Source organism: Salvelinus fontinalis, chromosome 9 (genome assembly GCF_029448725.1).
Source record: "Salvelinus fontinalis isolate EN_2023a chromosome 9, ASM2944872v1, whole genome shotgun sequence".
In the NCBI taxonomy this organism is placed as follows: domain Eukaryota; kingdom Metazoa; phylum Chordata; class Actinopteri; order Salmoniformes; family Salmonidae; genus Salvelinus; species Salvelinus fontinalis.
The window spans coordinates 4550374-4571479 of record NC_074673.1 but is presented as its reverse complement, the minus strand read 5'-3'; the positions used below and the strand labels follow the sequence as shown (position 1 = coordinate 4571479).

General features: G+C 41.5%; 2 protein-coding genes across 6 annotated transcripts; one reads left to right on the top strand and one right to left on the bottom strand.

Moving 5' to 3' along the window:
• Positions 1–12308, bottom strand: galk2 (galactokinase 2). Its single transcript, XM_055933134.1, has 10 exons — positions 12000–12308; positions 11732–11820; positions 11429–11552; positions 11128–11218; positions 10069–10215; positions 8687–8785; positions 7084–7236; positions 6296–6506; positions 1268–1475; positions 1–857 (listed from the first exon to the last, which is right to left on the bottom strand). The coding sequence occupies exons 1-10, from the start codon at positions 12047–12049 to the stop codon at positions 650–652; spliced, it is 1380 nt and encodes a 459-aa protein (XP_055789109.1). The 5' UTR covers positions 12050–12308; the 3' UTR covers positions 1–649.
• Positions 12309–12394: 86 nt separating this feature from the next.
• Positions 12395–20511, top strand: LOC129861928 (COP9 signalosome complex subunit 2-like). 5 transcript variants are annotated; one of them, XM_055933131.1, is made up of 13 exons: positions 12395–12553; positions 12938–13051; positions 13357–13434; positions 15123–15248; positions 15938–16027; positions 16203–16334; positions 17066–17240; positions 18149–18327; positions 18678–18730; positions 18882–18979; positions 19359–19441; positions 19552–19610; positions 19697–20511. In XM_055933131.1, exons 1-13 carry the CDS (start codon positions 12500–12502, stop codon positions 19839–19841), a joined length of 1386 nt encoding a protein of 461 aa, XP_055789106.1. In that variant the 5' UTR covers positions 12395–12499; the 3' UTR covers positions 19842–20511. The 5 variants fall into 5 exon arrangements, with proteins under 5 accessions (XP_055789106.1, XP_055789104.1, XP_055789105.1 ...); XM_055933129.1 differs by having other exon boundaries at positions 12395–12568; XM_055933130.1 differs by having other exon boundaries at positions 12396–12568; positions 16203–16322.
• Positions 20512–21106: the final 595 nt, after the last annotated feature.

The following is a 21106-nucleotide window of genomic DNA, read 5'->3' as shown; positions in this document are numbered from 1 at the left end:
TAAACAAAAGCCCTTTACTCCTTCAAAACATACAACACACACAAACACAGCAATGGAAGGAATGTAGTACTGCACTGTGTGGAAAATTATTGTACTATATATAGCACTGTCCCTTACTAACTGAAATCATTACACTCCCAGAATAAAGTCCCCTTTCTTGTAAAGAAGTTGATCTTGAATCATTAGTTTTAACACTAATTATAACTTCAGTTCTTAGTTATAAATGTCATAATTTTTGCCCCTATAAAATAGTGCAGGTCTTTTTGTGCTATCATGCCAACTTCTTGTCATGTTTGGCTTGAAAATTAAGCAATGAAGTTGGCAAGAGGACAAACAGATTTGGAATCAGACTATAGAAGGAGACAACAGATCTGGAACCAGGCTATAGAAGGACACAACAGATCTGAGATCGGGCTATAGAAGTAGACAACAGATCTGGGTCCAGGCTATAGAAGGAGACAACAGATCTGGGACCAGGCTTTGATTATCATTGCCCTTGAAATTCCAGAATCCTCAACTGTATAATTTTGGCATTAGAATTAGTCATAGAGTCATGCCTAAAATTATAGTATAAAAAAAAAATACTGAAAAGGTGAAACCAGACGGAAAACATTTCACCTCAAAATTGTAAAGAGAAGCAATTTTGATGTCACTCTTCAAGGAAGATGGCCGCCCCTCCACCAGGCTTGGTGACAAACAGACTGTGTTTCTCTAGCTCGGCTCTGCGTGGGTCTGACGTGTAGTACAACTCTCTGACGCTCTTTAGGAAAGACTCCACCTTGTCAGTGGGGACCATGGAGACAGCACAGCCTCCCCAGCCTGCTCCGGTCAGCCGGGATCCCACCGCACCAGACTGCCTGTAGCCAGAGGAAACGTAATAAACATGGAAATAACATGGGACAAAGCACGGTTATAGGAACCTAATCCTTAAATCACGATCTATCAATAGACAATACAATCAAGCAAGTAAACTTCATCAACAGTTGCACCATCCATTTGTCAAACACACTGCAAACAACTAGTTATAGAGTAGCCAGTGAAATCTAGCATTTTAATGGACAGGTTTGAAAATAGATTTTATCTCAAATGAGACTAATGTCTCACGGACAGTCTACGTAAACATAAAGGCTATCCCACCGAATGACGGCGAGATTTGATTTCTGGGTGAACGAGAGTACAGTGAGAATAACCTGTAAATTGAAGGGTTTTAAAACCCTTAATACAAAAATATATTTAACTTATAGAAATAGAGTCATTCTGGACTTACAGACATATCTCTACCAGCTGGTCCAGTTCTGGACAGCTGCACTCGTAGAGGTCTCTGCAGCTAGAATGACTCTGCTTCATCAGGTCTCCGAGACGCTGCACGCCGTTCGGGGCGGAGGGAGCCTCATCACACACGCTCTTGAACCGCAGTACACGTGCCGCCTCACCGTATACATGCCTGGCCCGCTGGTACAGCTTGAACTGGGTCACTGGGAGGAGAGGACAGGTATTGCAGGTTAAAACCTGTTATTTCCCTTTAAGATTTTTATTTTTATTTTAGACGGTATGGAAATTTATGGAGGAGACAGGTCTCAAGGAGGGGCAGCAGGAAAGGCAGATGTGGAGAATGAACCTTTTTGAAAATAACATATCCGAGCCTCCACACACAGTATGGTTTGTATCAAAATGGTGGAGGAGGACCTCCTCCCTGCTAGCCTACCAGTTATAATGTACTAGTTACACAGTAGTGATCTGCTAGCCTACCAGTTATAATGTACTAGTTATACAGTGATCTGCTAGCCTACCAGTTATAATGTACTAGTTATACAGTGATCTGCTAGCCTACCAGTTATAATGTACTAGTTATACAGTGATCTGCTAGCCTACCAGTTATAATGTACTAGTTATACAGTAGTGATCTGCTAGTCTACCAGTTATAATGTACTAGTTATACAGTGATCTGCTAGCCTACCAGTTATAATGTACTAGTTATACAGTAGTGATCTGCTAGTCTACCAGTTATAATGTACTAGTTATACAGTGATCTGCTAGTCTACCAGTTATAATGTACTAGTTATACAGTGATCTGCTAGTCTACCAGTTATAATGTACTAGTTATACAGTGATCTGCTAGTCTACCAGTTATAATGTACTAGTTATACAGTGATCTGCTAGTCTACCAGTTATAATGTACTAGTTACACAGTGGTGATCTGCTAGTCTACCAGTTATAATGTACTAGTTATACAGTGATCTGCTAGTCTACCAGTTATAATGTACTAGTTATACAGTGATCTGCTAGTCTACCAGTTATAATGTACTAGTTACACAGTGGTGATCTGCTAGTCTACCAGTTATAATGTACTAGTTATACAGTGATCTGCTAGTCTACCAGTTATAATGTACTAGTTATACAGTGATCTGCTAGTCTACCAGTTATAATGTACTAGTTATACAGTGATCTGCTAGCCTACCAGTTATAATGTACTAGTTATACAGTGGTGATCTGCTAGTCTACCAGTTATAATGTACTAGTTATACAGTGATCTGCTAGCCTACCAGTTATAATGTACTAGTTATACAGTGATCTGCTAGTCTACCAGTTATAATGTACTAGTTATACAGTGATCTGCTAGTCTACCAGTTATAATGTACTAGTTATACAGTGATCTGCTAGCCTACCAGTTATAATGTACTAGTTATACAGTAGTGATCTGCTAGTCTACCAGTTATAATGTACTAGTTATACAGTAGTGATCTGCTAGTCTACCAGTTATAATGTACTAGTTACACAGTTGTGATCAAGGGTTGGAACCGGTTCAAGGAAATGAACAGCAAGCCGCAACATAATGACATTTTTCAAGGAATGAAATGGAACAGGGAACGAAAGTGATCTATACTGTTCCGGAACAGAACTGTTATTTTAAATTAATGGGAACTGGTTAACCGGTTATTTTATGTTGCAGACATTTCCTTCCGGTCCCACAAAAAAACGCAACAAAGAGCCTTTGCAAAGCCCTCACTCTGTCACTCAGGAACTTATTCCAGTGTCTGCATGTCAGCTGAAAATCTTTACCTGTGTCTGTGCTTGTTTAGGCTACCTGCCCCTCCCCCCTCTGAAGAACTGGTTACTGTAGCCCCTCCCCACTCTGAATATAGGGAGAGAGACTTTTTATTTGTTAGAGAAGAATGGATTCAATTTGTCAATTGTAGTTAAGGAGACTATAGGCCTAGTTATCACATTCCACGTTGGATTTATTAACTACAAAAAGATAAGACGTGCTTTTAATTCTGCTGCCGCTCTGCACACACACAAGCTTCTTAGATAACTAGCTCAAAGGACATTCAAAGTTTATTCTTATTTTATTACCCCTTTTTTATCCCCAATTTCGTGGTATCCAATTGGTAGTTACAGTCTTGTCTCATCGCTGCAACTCCCGTAGAAGAGAGGGAGAGGCGAAGGTCAAGAGCAATGAGTCCTCCGAAACACAACCCAACCAAGCCGCACTGCTTCTTAACACAGCGCACATCCAACCCGGAAGCCAGCCGCACCAATCAAGTTCCTCCATAGGAGCCGCTCCTCTTAGGTATAATTCTGTGGATCTAATTCAGATAATGCATGTCGTAAAATGCCCAGCGCTTCAAGCCAAGCCTCCTCCTCCTCCTCCTCATCCCTCTCTCCCCACCCTCAAAATGTCAGTCTCAGCTCACTGGTCACCATAGCAACACCCACCCGTAGCACGCACTCCAGCAGTTATATTTCACTGGTCATCCCCAAAGCCAACACTTCCTTTGGCCGCCTTTCCTTCCAGTTCTCTGCTGCCAATGATTGGGAAGAATTTCAAAAATCACTGAAGCTGGAGTCTTATATCTCCCTCTCTAACTTTAAGCATCAGCTGTCAGAGCAGCTTACCGATCACTGTACCTGTACACAGCCCATCTGTAAATAGCCCACCCAACTACCTCATCCCCATATTATTACTTACCCTCTTGCACCCCAGTATTTCTACTTGCACATCATCATCATCTGCACATCTATGACTCCAGTGTTAATTCTACATTTTAATTATTTAGCCTCTAGGGCCTATTTATTGCCTTATATATTGCCAGCAACTAGCTTGTCGGCTCTGTCCGCACTGATTGGTGTAAACAACTAGCTTGTCGGCTCTGTCCGCACTGATTGGTGTAAACAACTAGCTTGTCGGCTCTGTCCGCACTGATTGGTGTAAACAACTAGCTTGTCGGCTCTGTCCGCACTGATTGGTGTAAACAACTAGCTTGTCGGCTCTGTCCGCACTGATTGGTGTAAACAACTAGCTTGTCGGCTCCGTCCGCACTGATTGGTGTAAACAACTAGCTTGTCGGCTCCGTCCGCACTGATTGGTGTAAACAACTAGCTTGTCGGCTCCGTCCGCAATGATTGGTCTAAACAACTAGCTTGTCGGCTCCGTCCGCAATGATTGGTCTAAACAACTAGCTTGTCGGCTCCGTCCGCACTGATTGGTCTAAACAACTAGCTTGTCGGCTCCGTCCGCACTGATTGGTCTAAACAACTAGCTTGTCGGCTCCGTCCGCACTGATTGGTCTAAACAACTAGCTTGTCGGCTCCGTCCGCACTGATTGGTGTAAATAACTAGCTTGTCGGCTCCGTCCGCACTGATTGGTCTAAACAACTAGCTTGTCGGCTCCGTCCGCACTGATTGGTCTAAACAACTAGCTTGTCGGCTCCGTCCGCACTGATTGGTCTAAACAACTAGCTTGTCGGCTCCGTCCGCACTGATTGGTCTAAACAACTAGCTTGTCGGCTCCGTCCGCACTGATTGGTGTAAACAACTAGCTTGTCGGCTCCGTTCGCACTGATTGGTGAAGTCATTTAATGAGCTAAATGTGTAAACAACTTTTGATTTCACAGGTTTTAAAAAAGGAACAGAAAGGAACGATATAAACCGGTACTTTATGGTTCAAACCGGTTCAGAACTTTATATTGTTGGTCAGAACAGTAGAACAGTAGAACAGTAGAGCTTCAATGCCATACAACTCTCCTTCCGTGGCCTCCAATTGCTCTTAAATACAAGTAAAACTAAATGCATGCTCTTCAACCGATCGCTGCCTGCACCTGCCCGCCTGTCCAGCATCACTACTCTGGACGGCTCTGACTTAGAATATGTGGACAACTACAAATACCTAGGTGTCTGGCTAGACTGTAAACTCTCCTTCCAGACTCACATCAAGCATCTCCAATCCAAAGTTAAATCTAGAATCGGCTTCCTATTCCGCAACAAAGCATCCTTCACTCATGCTGCCAAACATACCTTTGTAAAACTGACCATCCTACCAATCCTCGACTTTGGTGATGTCATTTACAAAATAGCCTCCAAAACCCTACTCAATAAATTGGATGCAGTCTATCACAGTGCCATCCGTTTTGTCACCAAAGCCCCATATACTACCCACCACTGCGACCTGTACGCTCTCGTTGGCTGGCCCTCGCTTCACACTCGTCGCCAAACCCACTGGCTCCAGGTCATCTACAAGACCCTGCTAGGTAAAGTCCCCCCTTATCTCAGCTCGCTGGTCACCATAGCAACGCCCACCCGTAGCACGCGCTCCAGCAGGTATATCTCTCTGGTCACCCCCAAAACCAATTCTTCCTTTGGCCGCCTCTCCTTCCAGTTCTCTGCTGCCAATGACTGGAACAAACTACAAAAATCTCTGAAACTGGAAACACTTATCTCCCTCACTAGCTTTAAGCACCAGCTGTCAGAGCAGCTCATAGATTACTGCACCTGTACATAGCCCATCTATAATTTAGCCCAAACAACTACCTCTTTACCTACTGTATTTATTTATTTTGCTCCTTTGCACCCCATTATTTCTATCTCTACTTTGCACCTTCTTCCACTGCAAACCAACCATTCCAGTGTTATTTTTTTTACTCGCTATATTGTATTTACTTCGCCACCATGGCCTTTTTATATTTTATTTATTTATTTATATATATATTTTGTTTGCCTTCACCTCCCTTATCTCACCTCACTTGCTCATATTGTATATAGACTTATTTTCACTGTATTATTGACTGTATGTTTGTTTTACTCCATGTGTAACTATGTGTTGTTGTATGTGTCGAACTGCTTTGCTTTATCTTGGCCAGGTCGCAATTGTAAATGAGAACGTGTTCTCAATTTGCCTACCCGGTTAAATAAAGGTGAAATAAATAAATAAAATAAAGAACGGAAACAAAACAAAATGGTGGTTCTGTTCAGAATGAAACGATTGTAAAATAACTGGTAGTAATACCAGTGTCTTACCGTGCTGTGTGTTGGGGCTAAGGAGGTCTGTACAGAGCTGTTCTGTGGTGATTCCCAGGGCCTTGCAGACCTCCTCTCTGCTGTAGGGCTCAGGGTGCAGCACCTCAGCCACCAGCCGCAGCATCTCCTCCAGAGAGGCCTCCAGCTCTGTCTGCACCTGGGACAGCTTCAGCAGCCGGCTCCACTCTAACCCCCGAGCCTTCGCCAACATCTGAGGAAGACCATAGAGTTATTTAAATCATACAGGAGACGGCTTCAGCAGGCGGCCTCACTCCAGGTCCCCTCGCTCTGGCCAGAATCTGAGTTGAGAACACAGTTCAATTCATTCTGGGGTGGCAGGTAGCCTAGTTGTTTACGCGTTGGGCCAGTAACCGAAAGACTGCTAGATCAAATCCACCGAGACTGACAAGGTAAAAATCTGCCGTTCTGCCCCTGAACAAGGCAGTTTAACCCACTGTTCCTAGGCCGTCATTGAAAATAAGAATTTGTTCTTAACTGACTTGCCTAGTTAAATAAAGGTTAAAAAAAATCATTAAAAAAAAACATTATCACAGTGTTTTGAGGTAAATGCACACTAAGTTTTATCACATCCCTTCTCATTTCAGCTGATTACAATTTGTTTTGATGTACTAGCAGGACAAAACCTTCGAGTGCTTGCTAAGTCATAACATGTGTTGAACGTTCTCTACCAGGCATCTCTAGTGGCATTTGTCATATTCTATTTATTTCTACGATGTCGACAACACCAATATCAATTGGGACCCGCTGTAATAATAATAATAATTAACCTTGGTGGCTATGCGACACTCGACCACCCGGATGTTGAAGTGAGACGTCGCAGCCTTGTTCATCTCAACGCAGCAGTTAGAGATGACGAACACTGCTCCTTCAGGGAGACGTACGTCAGACGCCCGCAGAGGGTGGAACTCAATCAGCTTGGCCTGGGACAACGACAAAGAGACAGATCGAGAACTAATAACAAGCACTAACAAACTAGAGAATATAGTAACTGTACAGAAGTTCATTAAACTGTTTAACTTATTAAAACACAGCAGCAGCACCTCACACTAATACACACCAATACACGCTAATAAACACCAATACACGCTAATAAACACCAATACACGCTAATAAACACCAATACACGCTAATAAACACCAATACACGCTAATAAACACCAATACACGCTAATAAACACCAATACACGCTAATAAACACCAATACACGCTAATAAACACCAATACACGCTAATAAACACCAATACGCGCTAATACACGCTAATAAACACTAATACACGCTAATACACGCTAATAAACACTAATACACGCTAATACACGCTAATAAACACCAATACACGCTAATAAACACCAATACACGCCAATAAACACCAATACACGCCAATAAACACCAATACACGCTAATAAACACCAATACACGCTAATAAACACCAATACACACTAATACACGCTAATAAACACCAATACACGCTAATAAACACCAATACACGCTAATAAACACCAATACACGCTAATAAACACCAATACACGCTAATAAACACCAATACACGCTAATACACACTAATACACGCTAATAAACACCAATACACGCTAATAAACACCAATACACACTAATACAAACTAATAAACACCAATAAACACTAATACACACTAATAAACACTAATAAACACTAATAAACACTAATACACACTAATAAACACCAATACACACTAATACACACTAATAAACACCAATACACACTAATACACACTAATACACGCTAATAAACACCAATAAACACTAATACACACTAATAAACACTAATACAAACTAATAAACACTAATAAACACCAATAAACACTAATAAACACTAATACACACTAATACACACTAATAAACACTAATACAAACTAATACACGCTAATAAACACCAATACACACTAATAAACACTAATACAAACTAATAAACACCAATACACGCTAATAAACACCAATACACGCTAATAAACACTAATACACGCTAATAAACACCAATACACGCTAATAAACACCAATACACACTAATAAACACTAATAAACACCAATACAAACTAATAACCACTAATAAACACCAATACACTAATAAACACCAATACACACTAATACACACTAACACACACTAATACACACTAATAAACACTAATAAACACTAATACACACAAATAAACACTCCCTGGTATACAGAATGTGTGTGTGTGTATACAGAATGTGTGTGTGTATGTATGTGTGTGTGTATGTGTATGTGTGTTTGATTACAGTTCCTTCCTCTGCCAGTGTGTGTGTGTGTGTGTGTGTGTGTGTGTGTGTGTGTGTGTGTGTGTGTGTGTGTATGTATGTGTGTGTATGTTTGCCTACAGTTCCTTCCTCTGCCAGGAATGAGATGGACTGGTCCATGCCCCCACCCTCAGTGCCAATGTAGCGCTCACACTTGGCTGAAATCTCCGCCAGCGCCACCTGGTGGACAGAAAAGGGAACAGTCTATGTCTACTGTTTAGCTTACCAGACTTTACAGCAATATTCATTAACACACTTCTGGCTCAGCAACATGGTGCATCAAAGTGTTGACAGAAATACAACTCCTAAAAATAATTGAAATACATTTGACATTGATCTTGTCTCAGCAATTCATGATCTGAATCTTGTCTCGGCAATTGTCTGGCTAGACTGCAAACTCTCCTTCCAGACTCATATCAAACATCTCCAATCCAAAATCAAATCTAGAGTCGGCTTTCTATTCCGCAACAAAGCCTCCTTCACTCACGCCGCCAAACTTACCCTAGTAAAACTGACTATCCTACCGATCCTCGACTTCGGCGATGTCATCTACAAAATAGCTTCCAATACTCTACTCAGCAAACTGGATGCAGTTTATCACAGTGCCATCCGTTTTGTTACTAAAGCACCTTATACGACCCACTACTGCGACCTGTATGCCCTAGTCGGCTGGCCCTCGCTACATGTTCGTCGTCAGACCCACTGGCTCCAGGTCATCTACAAGGCTATGCTAGGTAAAGTGCCGCCTTATCTCAGTTCACTGGTCACGATGGCTACACCCACCCGTAGCACGCGCTCCAGCAGGTGTATCTCACTGATCATCCCTAAAGCCAAAACCTCATTTGGACGCCTTTCCTTCCAGTTCTCTGCTGCCTGCGACTGGAACGAATTGCAAAAATCTCTGAAGTTGGAGACTTTTATCTCCCTCAACAACTTTAAAAATCTGCTATCCGAGCAGCTAACCGATCGCTGCAGCTGTACATAGTCCATCTGTAAACTACCCACCCAATTTACCTACCTCACCCCCATACTGCTTTTATTTATTTACTTTTCTGCTCTTTTGCACACCAGTATCTCTTCTTGCACATGACCATCTGATGATTTATCCCTCCAGTGTTAATCTGCTAAATTGTAATTATTCGATTTATTGCCTACCTCACGCCTTTTGCACACATTGTATATAGATTATCTTTTTTTTCTACCATGTTATTGACTTGTTTATTGTTTACTCCATGTGTAACTCTGTGTTGTTGTCTGTTCACACTGCTATGCTTTATCTTGGCCAGGTCGCAGTTGCAAATGAGAACTTGTTCTCAACTAGCCTACCTGGTTAAATAAAGGTGAAATAAAATAAAAATAAAATAAAAAATTCATGATCTGAATCTTGTCTGGGCATATAATATTTTAGAGTGTTGTTTTTAACAAGAGACATTCACTGAATACATGCCTCTGTACTGTACTACCTTGTTGAGGGACTTGTGGTTAACCTCCATAGTGAGGAGCGCAGCACAGCAGACCAGGGCACTGGAGCTGGACAGGCCTGAGCTAGCCGGGATGGTCCCGTCCACAACACACTTCATCCCAGACAGAGGAACCTTCCCTAGGTGCTCCTGGTGAGGACGATGATGATGATGACGATGATATAACACCATGTTGAACAATGTCTCATGTTTATGTTTGATATGGTTAATACTGTAGCAACATGATAGATAGAGATAGATGATAGATAGATAGATAGATAGATAGATAGATAGATAGATAGATAGATAGATAGATAGATAGATAGATAGATAGATAGGACAGACAAAGTTGATATGACGAAGATGAAGAAGAACAGTAGAATAGAACAACATGAAGAAGAACAGTAGAATAGAACAACAGGAAGAAGAAGAACAGCAGAATAGAACAACAGGAAGAAGAAGAACAGCAGAATAGAACAACATGAAGAAGAAGAACAGTAGAATAGAACAACAGGAAGAAGAACAGTAGAATAGAACAGTAGAATAGAACAACAGGAAGAAGAAGAACCGTAGAATAGAACAACAGGAAGAAGAACAACAGAATAGAACAACAGCAGAATAGAACAACAGGAAGAAGAACAGCAGAATAGAACAACAGGAAGAAGAACAGCAATGTAGAACAACAGGAAGAAGAACAACCGTAGAATAGAACAACAGGAAGAAGAACAACAGAATAGAACAGCAGAATAGAACAACAGGAAGAAGAACAGCAGAATAGAACAACAGGAAGAAGAACAGCAGAATAGAACAACAGGAAGAAGAAGAACAGCAGAATAGAACAGGAAGAAGAACAGTAGAATAGAACAACAGGAAGAAGAACAGCAGAATAGAACAACAGGAAGAAGAACAGCAGAATAGAACAACAGGAAGAAGAACAGCAGAAAAGAACAGTAGAATAGAACAACAGGAAGAAGAACAGCAGAATAGAACAACAGCAGAATAGAACAACAGGAAGGACATATACAGGATATTAAAGTAATTACCAGAGTCTACATGACTCACCTGAATCCCTTTCACCCCACAGAGAAAGTAATAGTACCACTGAGGATTGTCCTTGTCTATCTCAATATCTTCTGAAGAGACTGTGAAGTCCCTGTAAAAAAAAAAAACACACACCATTTTATGATTTTGAGAGAGCCGTCTCTAATGAAATAACATTTGATAGTTAATCCAATACAGTCGTCAATTCGTCTAGATGGGCAGCAAATCAAGACAGATTCTGGAAGATCCTTACATATGATGAGTATAGGTGAATTGCATGTGCATAAAAAGCTTGGTGTGGAGATTATTTGGCAGATCTTACTTGTATTTAGGTTCTGTGTTGGCCAGGTAGATTTTCTTGGAATCATTGACAGTGACAGCAGCCAGAATACTCTGCTCAATAGCCATTGGGAGCACAGCATAACCACAGTAGTCGATGTGTTCTCCTAACAGTAATGAATTAAGAAAGACAACGTTTGAGTTTACGGTTACGATTTAGAGCTAGTCCTTGTGAAGGATCACATTGATATATTTTTTTCCTGTACATCACTTGCCTTTATACGGTATTTATGGATTTCTGCGTTATAATAGCATAGCTATATAGATATGAAATGTGTTTACATACCTATTAGATTGACTCTTCCAGGAGCTTGAGCATAAAAAAGAGGAGCTTCTCCATACTTTTTCTCGAAGGCCTCTTTCAGATTTTGCAACCTAGGAATACAATACATCGGGGAAATTGCAAATGACTGCCCAATTCAAGGAGTGATTTGAGGAGTAAAAAAAACTGTCTTACTTTACTGTAGCCTACTATAAAATGTTTAATACATACATGGATAGTTTTAGCAACTGTAATTACCCGTACTATTTCGAAAATTATCAAAATAACCCACCTTTTATTTGCACTTATCAGAATCTTTGTCTTTGGCGGGTGTGCTGCCATTTTTTCAAACCAAATACCAGTTCTTACCGGTTGGTTTTAGACTATTGTTAAATCACCAAATCTAATTGCAACTAGATCTATCTGGAGTACTGTACTGAGGAAAAATATAGAAACACACCTAATACTATCAGCTGACTGTCACACGAGAGTCCCGGATATTATTGAAAAGCTGATCTACGACCAGCTCTTCCCACCAAAACCACTACCTCAAACGCTTTCTGTTAAACAAAGTAACTGTTTCTAGGCCAGCTGTAAACACATTCATTGTAACGAAACGTAACAATACGGAAGAGTAGGAAAGGGCCAGTTCAAAGGAATCACGATTCACTCTCATGTTCACGCTGCGCAGCAAGGCATTGATTGCGGATGACGTAGTAGCTAGTATCTTTGCTGCGACTGTCTGCTGCCACTAGCAAGGTTGCTATCGATCTAGCTAGCTTCGTAGTAAAGATGTCTGATATGGAAGATGACTTCATGTGCGATGACGAAGAGGATTATGATCTGGTAAACTCCTCAGAAGTAAATATATATGGATATTGTAGCTGATTACCATATACAACTTGTTTAGCTAGCTAGCTAATCAGCGTAAACATTCCATGTTGCACTCCACTTAGTAGCTAGCTAGCTAGCAGCTGAACTAGCTGTTGATGGTTCTCCCATCATTGACAGCTAACTGTTAGCTAGTTAGCCAGCTATGTCTCTAATGATTAGTTCAGTTACTATTGCAAGTTTCAACTAATTGTTGTTAAACCTTTTGCACCGTTAAATGATCCAGCTGCTCGCTTCACAAATCACCAAAACAACACATATCATGAGCTAGCTAGCTGAATATCAATAGGTTGGTGTTGATCTTGTAAACTGCAGTGATGATGAATTGTGTGATTTCAGGAATACTCAGAGGACAGCAACTCTGAGCCCAATGTTGATTTGGAGAATCAATACTACAATTCAAAGGCCCTAAAGGAGGATGACCCCAAAGCAGCTCTCAGCAGCTTCCAGAAGGTTAGTTATCACACACACACATACATCACCGCAGGCTGGTGAGGGGAGGACGGTTCATAATAATGGCAGGAATGGAGTAGTATCAAACCATGTATTTGTAATGATACCATTCTGTCCGTTACTAGGAGCCTGTCCTCTCCAATTAAGGTGCCAGCAGCCACCTGTGGCTATCCTTTGCTTCTACACCTGCATTGCTTGCTGTTTGGGGTTTCAGGCTGGGGGTTTCTGTACAGCACTTTGAGATATCAGCTGATGTAAGAAGGGATTTATATAAATACATTTGAAATGCTTCTTTCTTACACCAGGTCTTGGAGCTGGAGGGTGAGAAAGGAGAATGGGGTTTCAAAGCCTTGAAACAGATGATTAAGATAAACTTCAAACTGGTAAGCAGCAGACATGACAGTACGGTAAATATGCCGTAGCATATATATATATATATATATATATATATATATATACTGCTCAAAAAAATAAAGGGAACACTTAAACAACACAATGTAACTCCAAGTCAATCACACTTCTGTGAAATCAAACTGTCCACTTAGGAAGCAACACTGATTGACAATAAATTTCACATGCTGTTGTGCAAATGGAATAGACAAAAGTTGGAAATTATAGGCAATTTGCAAGACACCCCCCAAAACAGGAGTGATTCTGCAGGTGGTGACCACAGACCACTTCTCAGTTCCTATGCTTCCTGGCTGATGTTTTGGTCACTTTTGAATGCTGGCGGTGCTCTCACTCTAGTGGTAGCATGAGACGGAGTCTACAACCCACACAAGTGGCTCAGGTAGTGCAGTTCATCCAGGATGGCACATCAATGCGAACTGTGGCAAAAAGTTTTGCTGTGTCTGTCAGCGTAGTGTCCAGAGCATGCAGGCGCTACCAGGAGACAGGCCAGTACATCAGGAGACGTGGAGGAGGCCGTAGGAGGGCAACAACCCAGCAGCAGGACCGCTACCTCCGCCTTTGTGCAAGGAGGTGCACTGCCAGCGCCCTGCAAAATGACCGCCAGCAGGCCACAAATGTGCATGTGTCTGCTCAAACGGTCAGAAACAGACTCCATGAGGGTGGTATGCGAACCACAGCAAACCTGTGCTCTTCACAGATGAAAGCAGGTTCACACTGAGCACATGTGACAGACGTGACAGAGTCTGGAGACGCCGTGGAGAACGTTCTGCTGCCTGCAACATCCTCCAGCATGACCGGTTTGGCGATGGGTCAGTCATGGTGTGGGGTGGCATTTCTTTGTGGGGCCGCACAGCCCTCCATGTGCTCGCCAGAGGTAGCCTGACTGCCATTAGGTACCGAGATGAGATCCTCAGACCCCTTGTGAGACCATATGCTGACACATGCACATTTGTGGCCTGCTGGAGGTCATTTTGCAGGGCGCTGGCAGTGTACCTCCTTGCACAAAGTCGGAGGTATCGGTCCTGCTGCTGGGTTGTTGCCCTCCTACAGCCTCCTCCACGTCTCCTGATGTACTGGCCTGTCTCCTGGTAGCGCCTGCATGCTCTGGACACTACGCTGACAGACACAGCAAACCTTTTTGCCTCAGTTCGCATTGATGTGCCATGCTGGATGAACTGCACTACCTGAGCCACTTGTGTGGGTTGTAGACTCCGTCTCATGCTACCACTAGAGTGAGAGCACCGCCAGCATTCAAAAGTGACCAAAACATCAGCCAGGAAGCATAGGAACTGAGAAGTGGTCTGTGGTCACCACCTGCAGAATCACTCCTGTTTTGGGGGGTGTCTTGCAAATTGCCTATAATTTCCACCTTTTGTCTATTCCATTTGCACAACAGCATGTGAAATTTATTGTCAATCAGTGTTGCTTCCTAAGTGGACAGTTTGATTTCACAGAAGTGTGATTGACTTGGAGTTACATTGTGTTGTTTAAGTGTTCCCTTTATTTTTTTGAGCAGTGTATATATTCAATATTTAGAAAATATATTCTTTGTGCTAAATATTTGATCAAATTTGTTCATGTTTTGTAAAGAACTGCTACCATCCCGTACTGCCTAAATTAGCATTTGAATTACATTTTTTATTTTTTATTTTCCCTCCAGACAAATTTCCCTGAAATGATGAACAGGTACAAGCAGCTGTTGACATACATCCGGAGTGCAGTTACAAGAAACTATTCTGAAAAATCCATCAATTCCATCCTTGATTATATCTCAACGTCAAAGCAGGTAATGTTTGTGACATTTTAAGAACGAACAATGGTGCACAGAATCAAGCATAACTATGAGCTGTATTGAATTATGGAAAAGTGTCTCAACTCTTAGGGTTGGTTCTCAATAACCTGATTTAAAGCTAGTCCTGGACGTATATGCATGCAAAATTGATAATCCCCTGAATGTGGGGTTCCCGGTTGGCGCAGAGGTCTAAGGCACTGCAGTGTTAGCTGTACCACCAGAGAATCTGGGTTCGAGCCCAGGCTCTGTCGCAGCCGGCCGTGACCGGGAGGTCCATGGGGCGACGCACAATTGGCCCAGCGTCGTCCAGGTTAGGGAGGGTTAGGTGGGCAGGGATATCCTTGTCTCAACGCGCACTAGCGACTCCTGTGGCGGGCCTTGCACAGTGCACGCTGACCAGATCGCTAGGTGTATGGTGTTTCCTCCGACACATTGGTGCGGCTGGCTTCCGGGTTAAGTGGTCATTGTGTCAAGAAGCAGTGCGGCTTGGTTGGGTTGTGTTTCGGAGGACGCGCGGCTCTCGACCTTCGCCTCTCCCGAGTCCGTACGGGAGTTGCAACAATGAGACAAGACTGTAACTACTACCAATTGGATGACACGAAACTGGGGGAGAAAAAAAGAGAGAACCTCCTGAATGTGAACATTGTGCAGAGGGCCTTCTTGACTTCTTTCTTTATTTTCAGATGGACTTGCTGCAAGAGTTTTATGAAACAACGTTGGATGCATTAAAGGATGCCAAAAACGACAGGCTTTGGTTTAAAACCAACACTAAAGTATGCTTGATTTTAAAACTTTTCATATAATGTCATTGATTCCATCCACAATATCATAATTTTTTTAATGCAATCCAAAAAAACTTATGTGGCATATCATTTTTTATGGAGACACTGAGGTTGATACTTGTGTAATTTAGTTTCATTCCTCACTCCTCCTTGTCCTATGCTTTAGCTTGGGAAGTTGTACCTGGAGAGAGAAGAGTATGGTAAGCTTCAGAAGATCCTGAGGCAGCTGCACCAGTCCTGTCAGGTGAAGAAACACTCATCAATGCAATCAGAGGTTTTCACAGAGGTCTTTACAGAGGTTTTACCACCAAATCTAATTCAGCATTATAACATCATAATGAAAAACATTCTTGTGTGTTCTTAGTGACAATAGATCATTGGAATCATATTGTATGATTGTAGCCTGGTCTGAGATCTGTTTGGACAACTTCTATGGCTGTTGTCGTGACCACAGGAGGCAAGAGAACACAAACAGATCTGACGCTGGGCTAGTATGATTGTGGAATCATTGTGGAAATCTAGAATGCCCTGTTCGTCCTCAAGTGTCTGTGTGAAATTATCTCTCAAGTATTTGTCCCATGTTCTGTCTTGGTGTATAGACGGATGATTAGTATTTGTCCCATATTTTGTCTTGGTGTATAGACGGATGATTAGTATTTGTCCCATATTTTGTCTTGGTGTATAGATGGATGATGATTATTTGTCCCATATTTTGTCTTGGTGTATAGATGGATGATTAGTATTTGTCCCGTGTTCTGTCCTGGTGTATAGACGGATGATTAGTATTTGTCCCATATTTTGTCTTGGTGTATAGATGGATGATTAGTATTTGTCCCATATTTTGTCTTGGTGTATAGATGGATGATTAGTATTTGTCCCGTGTTCTGTCCTGGTGTATAGACGGATGATTAGTATTTGTCCCGTGTTCTGTCCTGGTGTATAGGCGGATGATTAGTATTTGTCCCGTGTTCTGTCCTGGTGTATAGACGGATGATTAGTATTTGTCCCGTGTTCTGTCTTGGTGTATAGACGGATGACGGTGAGGATGACCTGAAGAAAGGCACCCAGCTCTTGGAGATCTATGCTCTGGAGATCCAGATGTACACGGCCCAGAAGAACAACAAGAAGCTGAAGGCCCTTTATGAACAGTCTCTACACATCAAGTCTGCCATCCCTCACCCTCTCATCATGGGAGTCATCAGAGGTAGACACGTCTCTACCTTAACTATATAACCACATCTCTACACATCAAGTCTGCCATCCCTCACCCTCTCATCATGGGAGTCATCAGAGGTAGACACGTCTCTACCTTAACTATATAACCACATCTCTACACATCAAGTCTGCCATCCCTCACCCTCTCATCATGGGAGTCATCAGAGGTAGACACGTCTCTACCTTAACTATATAACCACATCTCTACACATCAAGTCTGCCATCCCTCACCCTCTCATCATGGGAGTCATCAGAGGTAGACACATCTCTACCGTAACTATATAACCACGTCTCTACCGTAACTATATAACCACGTCTCTACCGTAACTATATAACCACGTCTCTACCGTAACTATATAACCACGTCTCTACCGTAACTATATAACCACGTCTCTACCGTAACTATATAACCACGTCACTACCGTAACTATATAACCACGTCACTACCGTAACTATATAACCACGTCACTACCGTAACTATATAACCACGTCTCTACCGTAACTATATAACCACGTCTCTACCGTAACTATATAACCACGTCTCTACCTTAACTATATAACCACGTCTCTACCGTAACTATATAACCACGTCTCTACCGTAACTATATAACCACGTCTCTACCGTAACTATATAACCACGTCTCTACCGTAACTATATAACCACGTCTCTACCTACGCCTTAACTATTTAACCCAGACACATTCAAGGGCTCTTTCTCAGGAGTTTTCCCTTATTTTCTGGCATCCTCTCTCCTCTTTCTCAAATCGTATTGGAGAAAGAAGATCCAAGGTCTCTGCTCTGTGACCTCGTCCTCCAATGAATGTTAAGTAGGAGGCAAGTAGAGAGGATCCTTAGTCAGGACCATGTTGTCCGGTCTCTTGCTTTTTTTTTCTCCAGAGTGTGGAGGTAAAATGCATTTGAGAGAAGGGGAGTTTGAGAAGGCTCACACAGACTTCTTCGAGGCGTTTAAGAACTACGATGAATCAGGAAGTCCTCGACGGACCACCTGTCTGAAGTACCTGGTGTTGGCCAACATGCTGATGAAGTCTGGAATTAACCCTTTCGACTCACAGGAGGTATGAAACATCTCATTAGTGATAAGAGACGAATCTGTTAGGGATGGTTCCCCAGACTCCGATATCATTATTATTATTTATTTTTTAAACCAACTAGTCCTAGAATAACTTTTTCAATGAAGGTGGGAAAAATGGCTTTTATTGATTAATCTCTATAGTACAGACTTTTTAGAGTTTGCTTATGTAAAGAGGTCCTAAACGTATTGCATTAAGGAGCCTATCACAATATAATAACCTGCTCATAAAGTAAATGACTCCAGAAGGTTCCTATTTTAGTGATCATGGTGTATTGGTACAGTTTGCATGGCGTTGGGAGTATCTTTCCTCATGCTGACATTTGTTCCTCTTAGGCTAAACCCTATAAGAATGATCCAGACATTCTTGCCATGACTAACTTGGTCAGGTAAGACAGCACCTCATTCACTATTACAATCTAACTTTTCCTTTGGAAGTGTTTTTGCTTTGGCTGTTTGTCTACACATGGTCTGTTACACAAACGGTTTGATTATTGAATGCAAACTATTGTTAACCCCCCCCCCCTCCTCCTCCTCCAGTTCCTACCAGAACAATGACATCACAGAGTTTGAGAAGATCCTGAAAACCAATCACAGTAACATAATGGATGATCCGTTCATAAGGGAACATATAGAAGGTGTGATTTACACGTCACTTTCAGCTTGATGTATTTTCCCATTAATGTTACTTCATTAGTAACATTAACATGGTCCCGTGTGGCTCAGTTGGTAGAGCATGGCGCTTGCGACGCCAGGGTTGTGGGTTCAATTCCCACGGGGGACCAGGGTTCAATTCCCACGGGGGGACCAGGATGAATATGTATGAACTTTCCAAATTGTAAGTCGCTCTGGATAAGAGCGTCTGCTAAATGACTTAAATGTAAATGTAAATTAGTAAGTTAGTAAACGTGCTTTTAACAAGTTATAAATCAGTATACCTGAAGGCTGGTCAAAGTGTTACATGAACGTTCCGTCTATTTAATCATTGATTTTCTTGATTTTTTTTTTGTCTTTCAGAGTTATTACGAAATATAAGGACGCAAGTGCTTATCAAATTAATCAAGCCTTACACGAGAATACACATACCTTTTATGTCCAAGGTAAGATCTATCTCTAACATTTAATATTTTATTTTGAATTAAAAAAAATATATATTTTCTCGAATTTTTTAAGTTTATAAATAAACGTTGTTTTTTTTGGTCTCCTTCAGGAATTAAACATTGATGTCTGTGACGTGGAAAGCCTTCTAGTTCAATGCATTCTAGACGGGTAAATTGCATGTTGATAATTATAATAATTTTTATTTTTAATGAATTTACCATAATTGACCTTCTATTTCTTACGATACCTGTCAGCACGATCAACGGCCGTATCGACCAAGTCAACCAACTGTTGGAGCTGGATCACCAGAAGAGGAATGGCGCCCGATACATGGCTTTAGATAAATGGACGAATCAGCTGAATACTCTCAACCAGGCCATCGTCAGCAAACTGGCCTAATCAGTAGTGTAACTGAAAAAAGGTTACTAATTCGATGTTGCGGGCGGAGGGGGGGAGGGCGTATATCCACATGAGTAGTGAGTTAACCCAATTCACCTCATTTACAGTAGCAGTAAGCTTCCTTTTCAAGATGACCGTAATAGATTGATGATTTCCACAGCTTCCAATATCAATCTTACAGTCACTTCTAGTTATGTAACTGATTATTTAAAAAGGTAGAAGTCAGAGGTGCCAGTTACCCAGCTTGTGTTTCTTGGCCTAGGGCCACTTTACTGGTCACAGATTAATAGTCCTGGACTAAGAAGCATGTTCAATGAGAGCTACGCTTAATCGGTGTCCGGGAAACCGGTCCCTAGTGTCCCGAAACCAACAGAGAGAAGACTGTAAAATCCATTTCCTATAGTGAAGCATGTCCGTTCTACCACAGTATTGCCCCCTTCTAAGGAAATGTGAATACACAAATGTATTAATGATGGTGAGCAGTGAGAACGTTTCATGTCAAAATCAGCATGACTTTTTTTCTGCAAGATGTCCAGTGTTCGCTGTACAGTCTTTCATAAAATGGAGATCCAGATTTCATATGGTACATTGTTGTGACACTGTTAAAGACACATTTTAGCTTTTGTTTTGTTACTGAAATAAAAAAGGTAATTGTTGCTTCACTCTTTAACTTTTTATTGTTATTTTATTTTTTTTACAAATCATGTGGAGCCAGCCGGTGACTAATCTGTAAATATCACATAGCAACAACCAGGGGTGTAATGGTGAAGTGGGCATACCATAATTTTGCCAAAAATGTACCAAGCCTGTCTGCCCGGCAAAGGAAAAAAACTATTTGACAAGCAGTGACATACAGTGCGTTCGGAAAGTATTCAGACCCCTTGACTTTCTTCACATTTTGTTACGTTACAGCCTTATTCTAAAATTGATTAAATACTTTTTTTTACTCATCAATCTACACACAATACCCCATCATGACAGATTTGTATAATTCTTTTTATCATTTATTTTTTTTATAATTTATTAAAATTTTTAACTGCAATATAACATTTACATAAGTATTCAGACCCTTTACTCAGTACTTTGTTGAAGCACCTTTGTCAGCGAGTACAGCCTCGAGTATTCTTTGGTATGACGCTACAAGCTTGGCATACCTGTAGTCCAGGTGCGACAAAACTAAGGACCTGCCTTGTTGATAGTGTTGTTAAGAAGGCAGAGCAGCTCTTTATTATGGACAGACTTCTCCCCCATCTTAGCTACTGTTG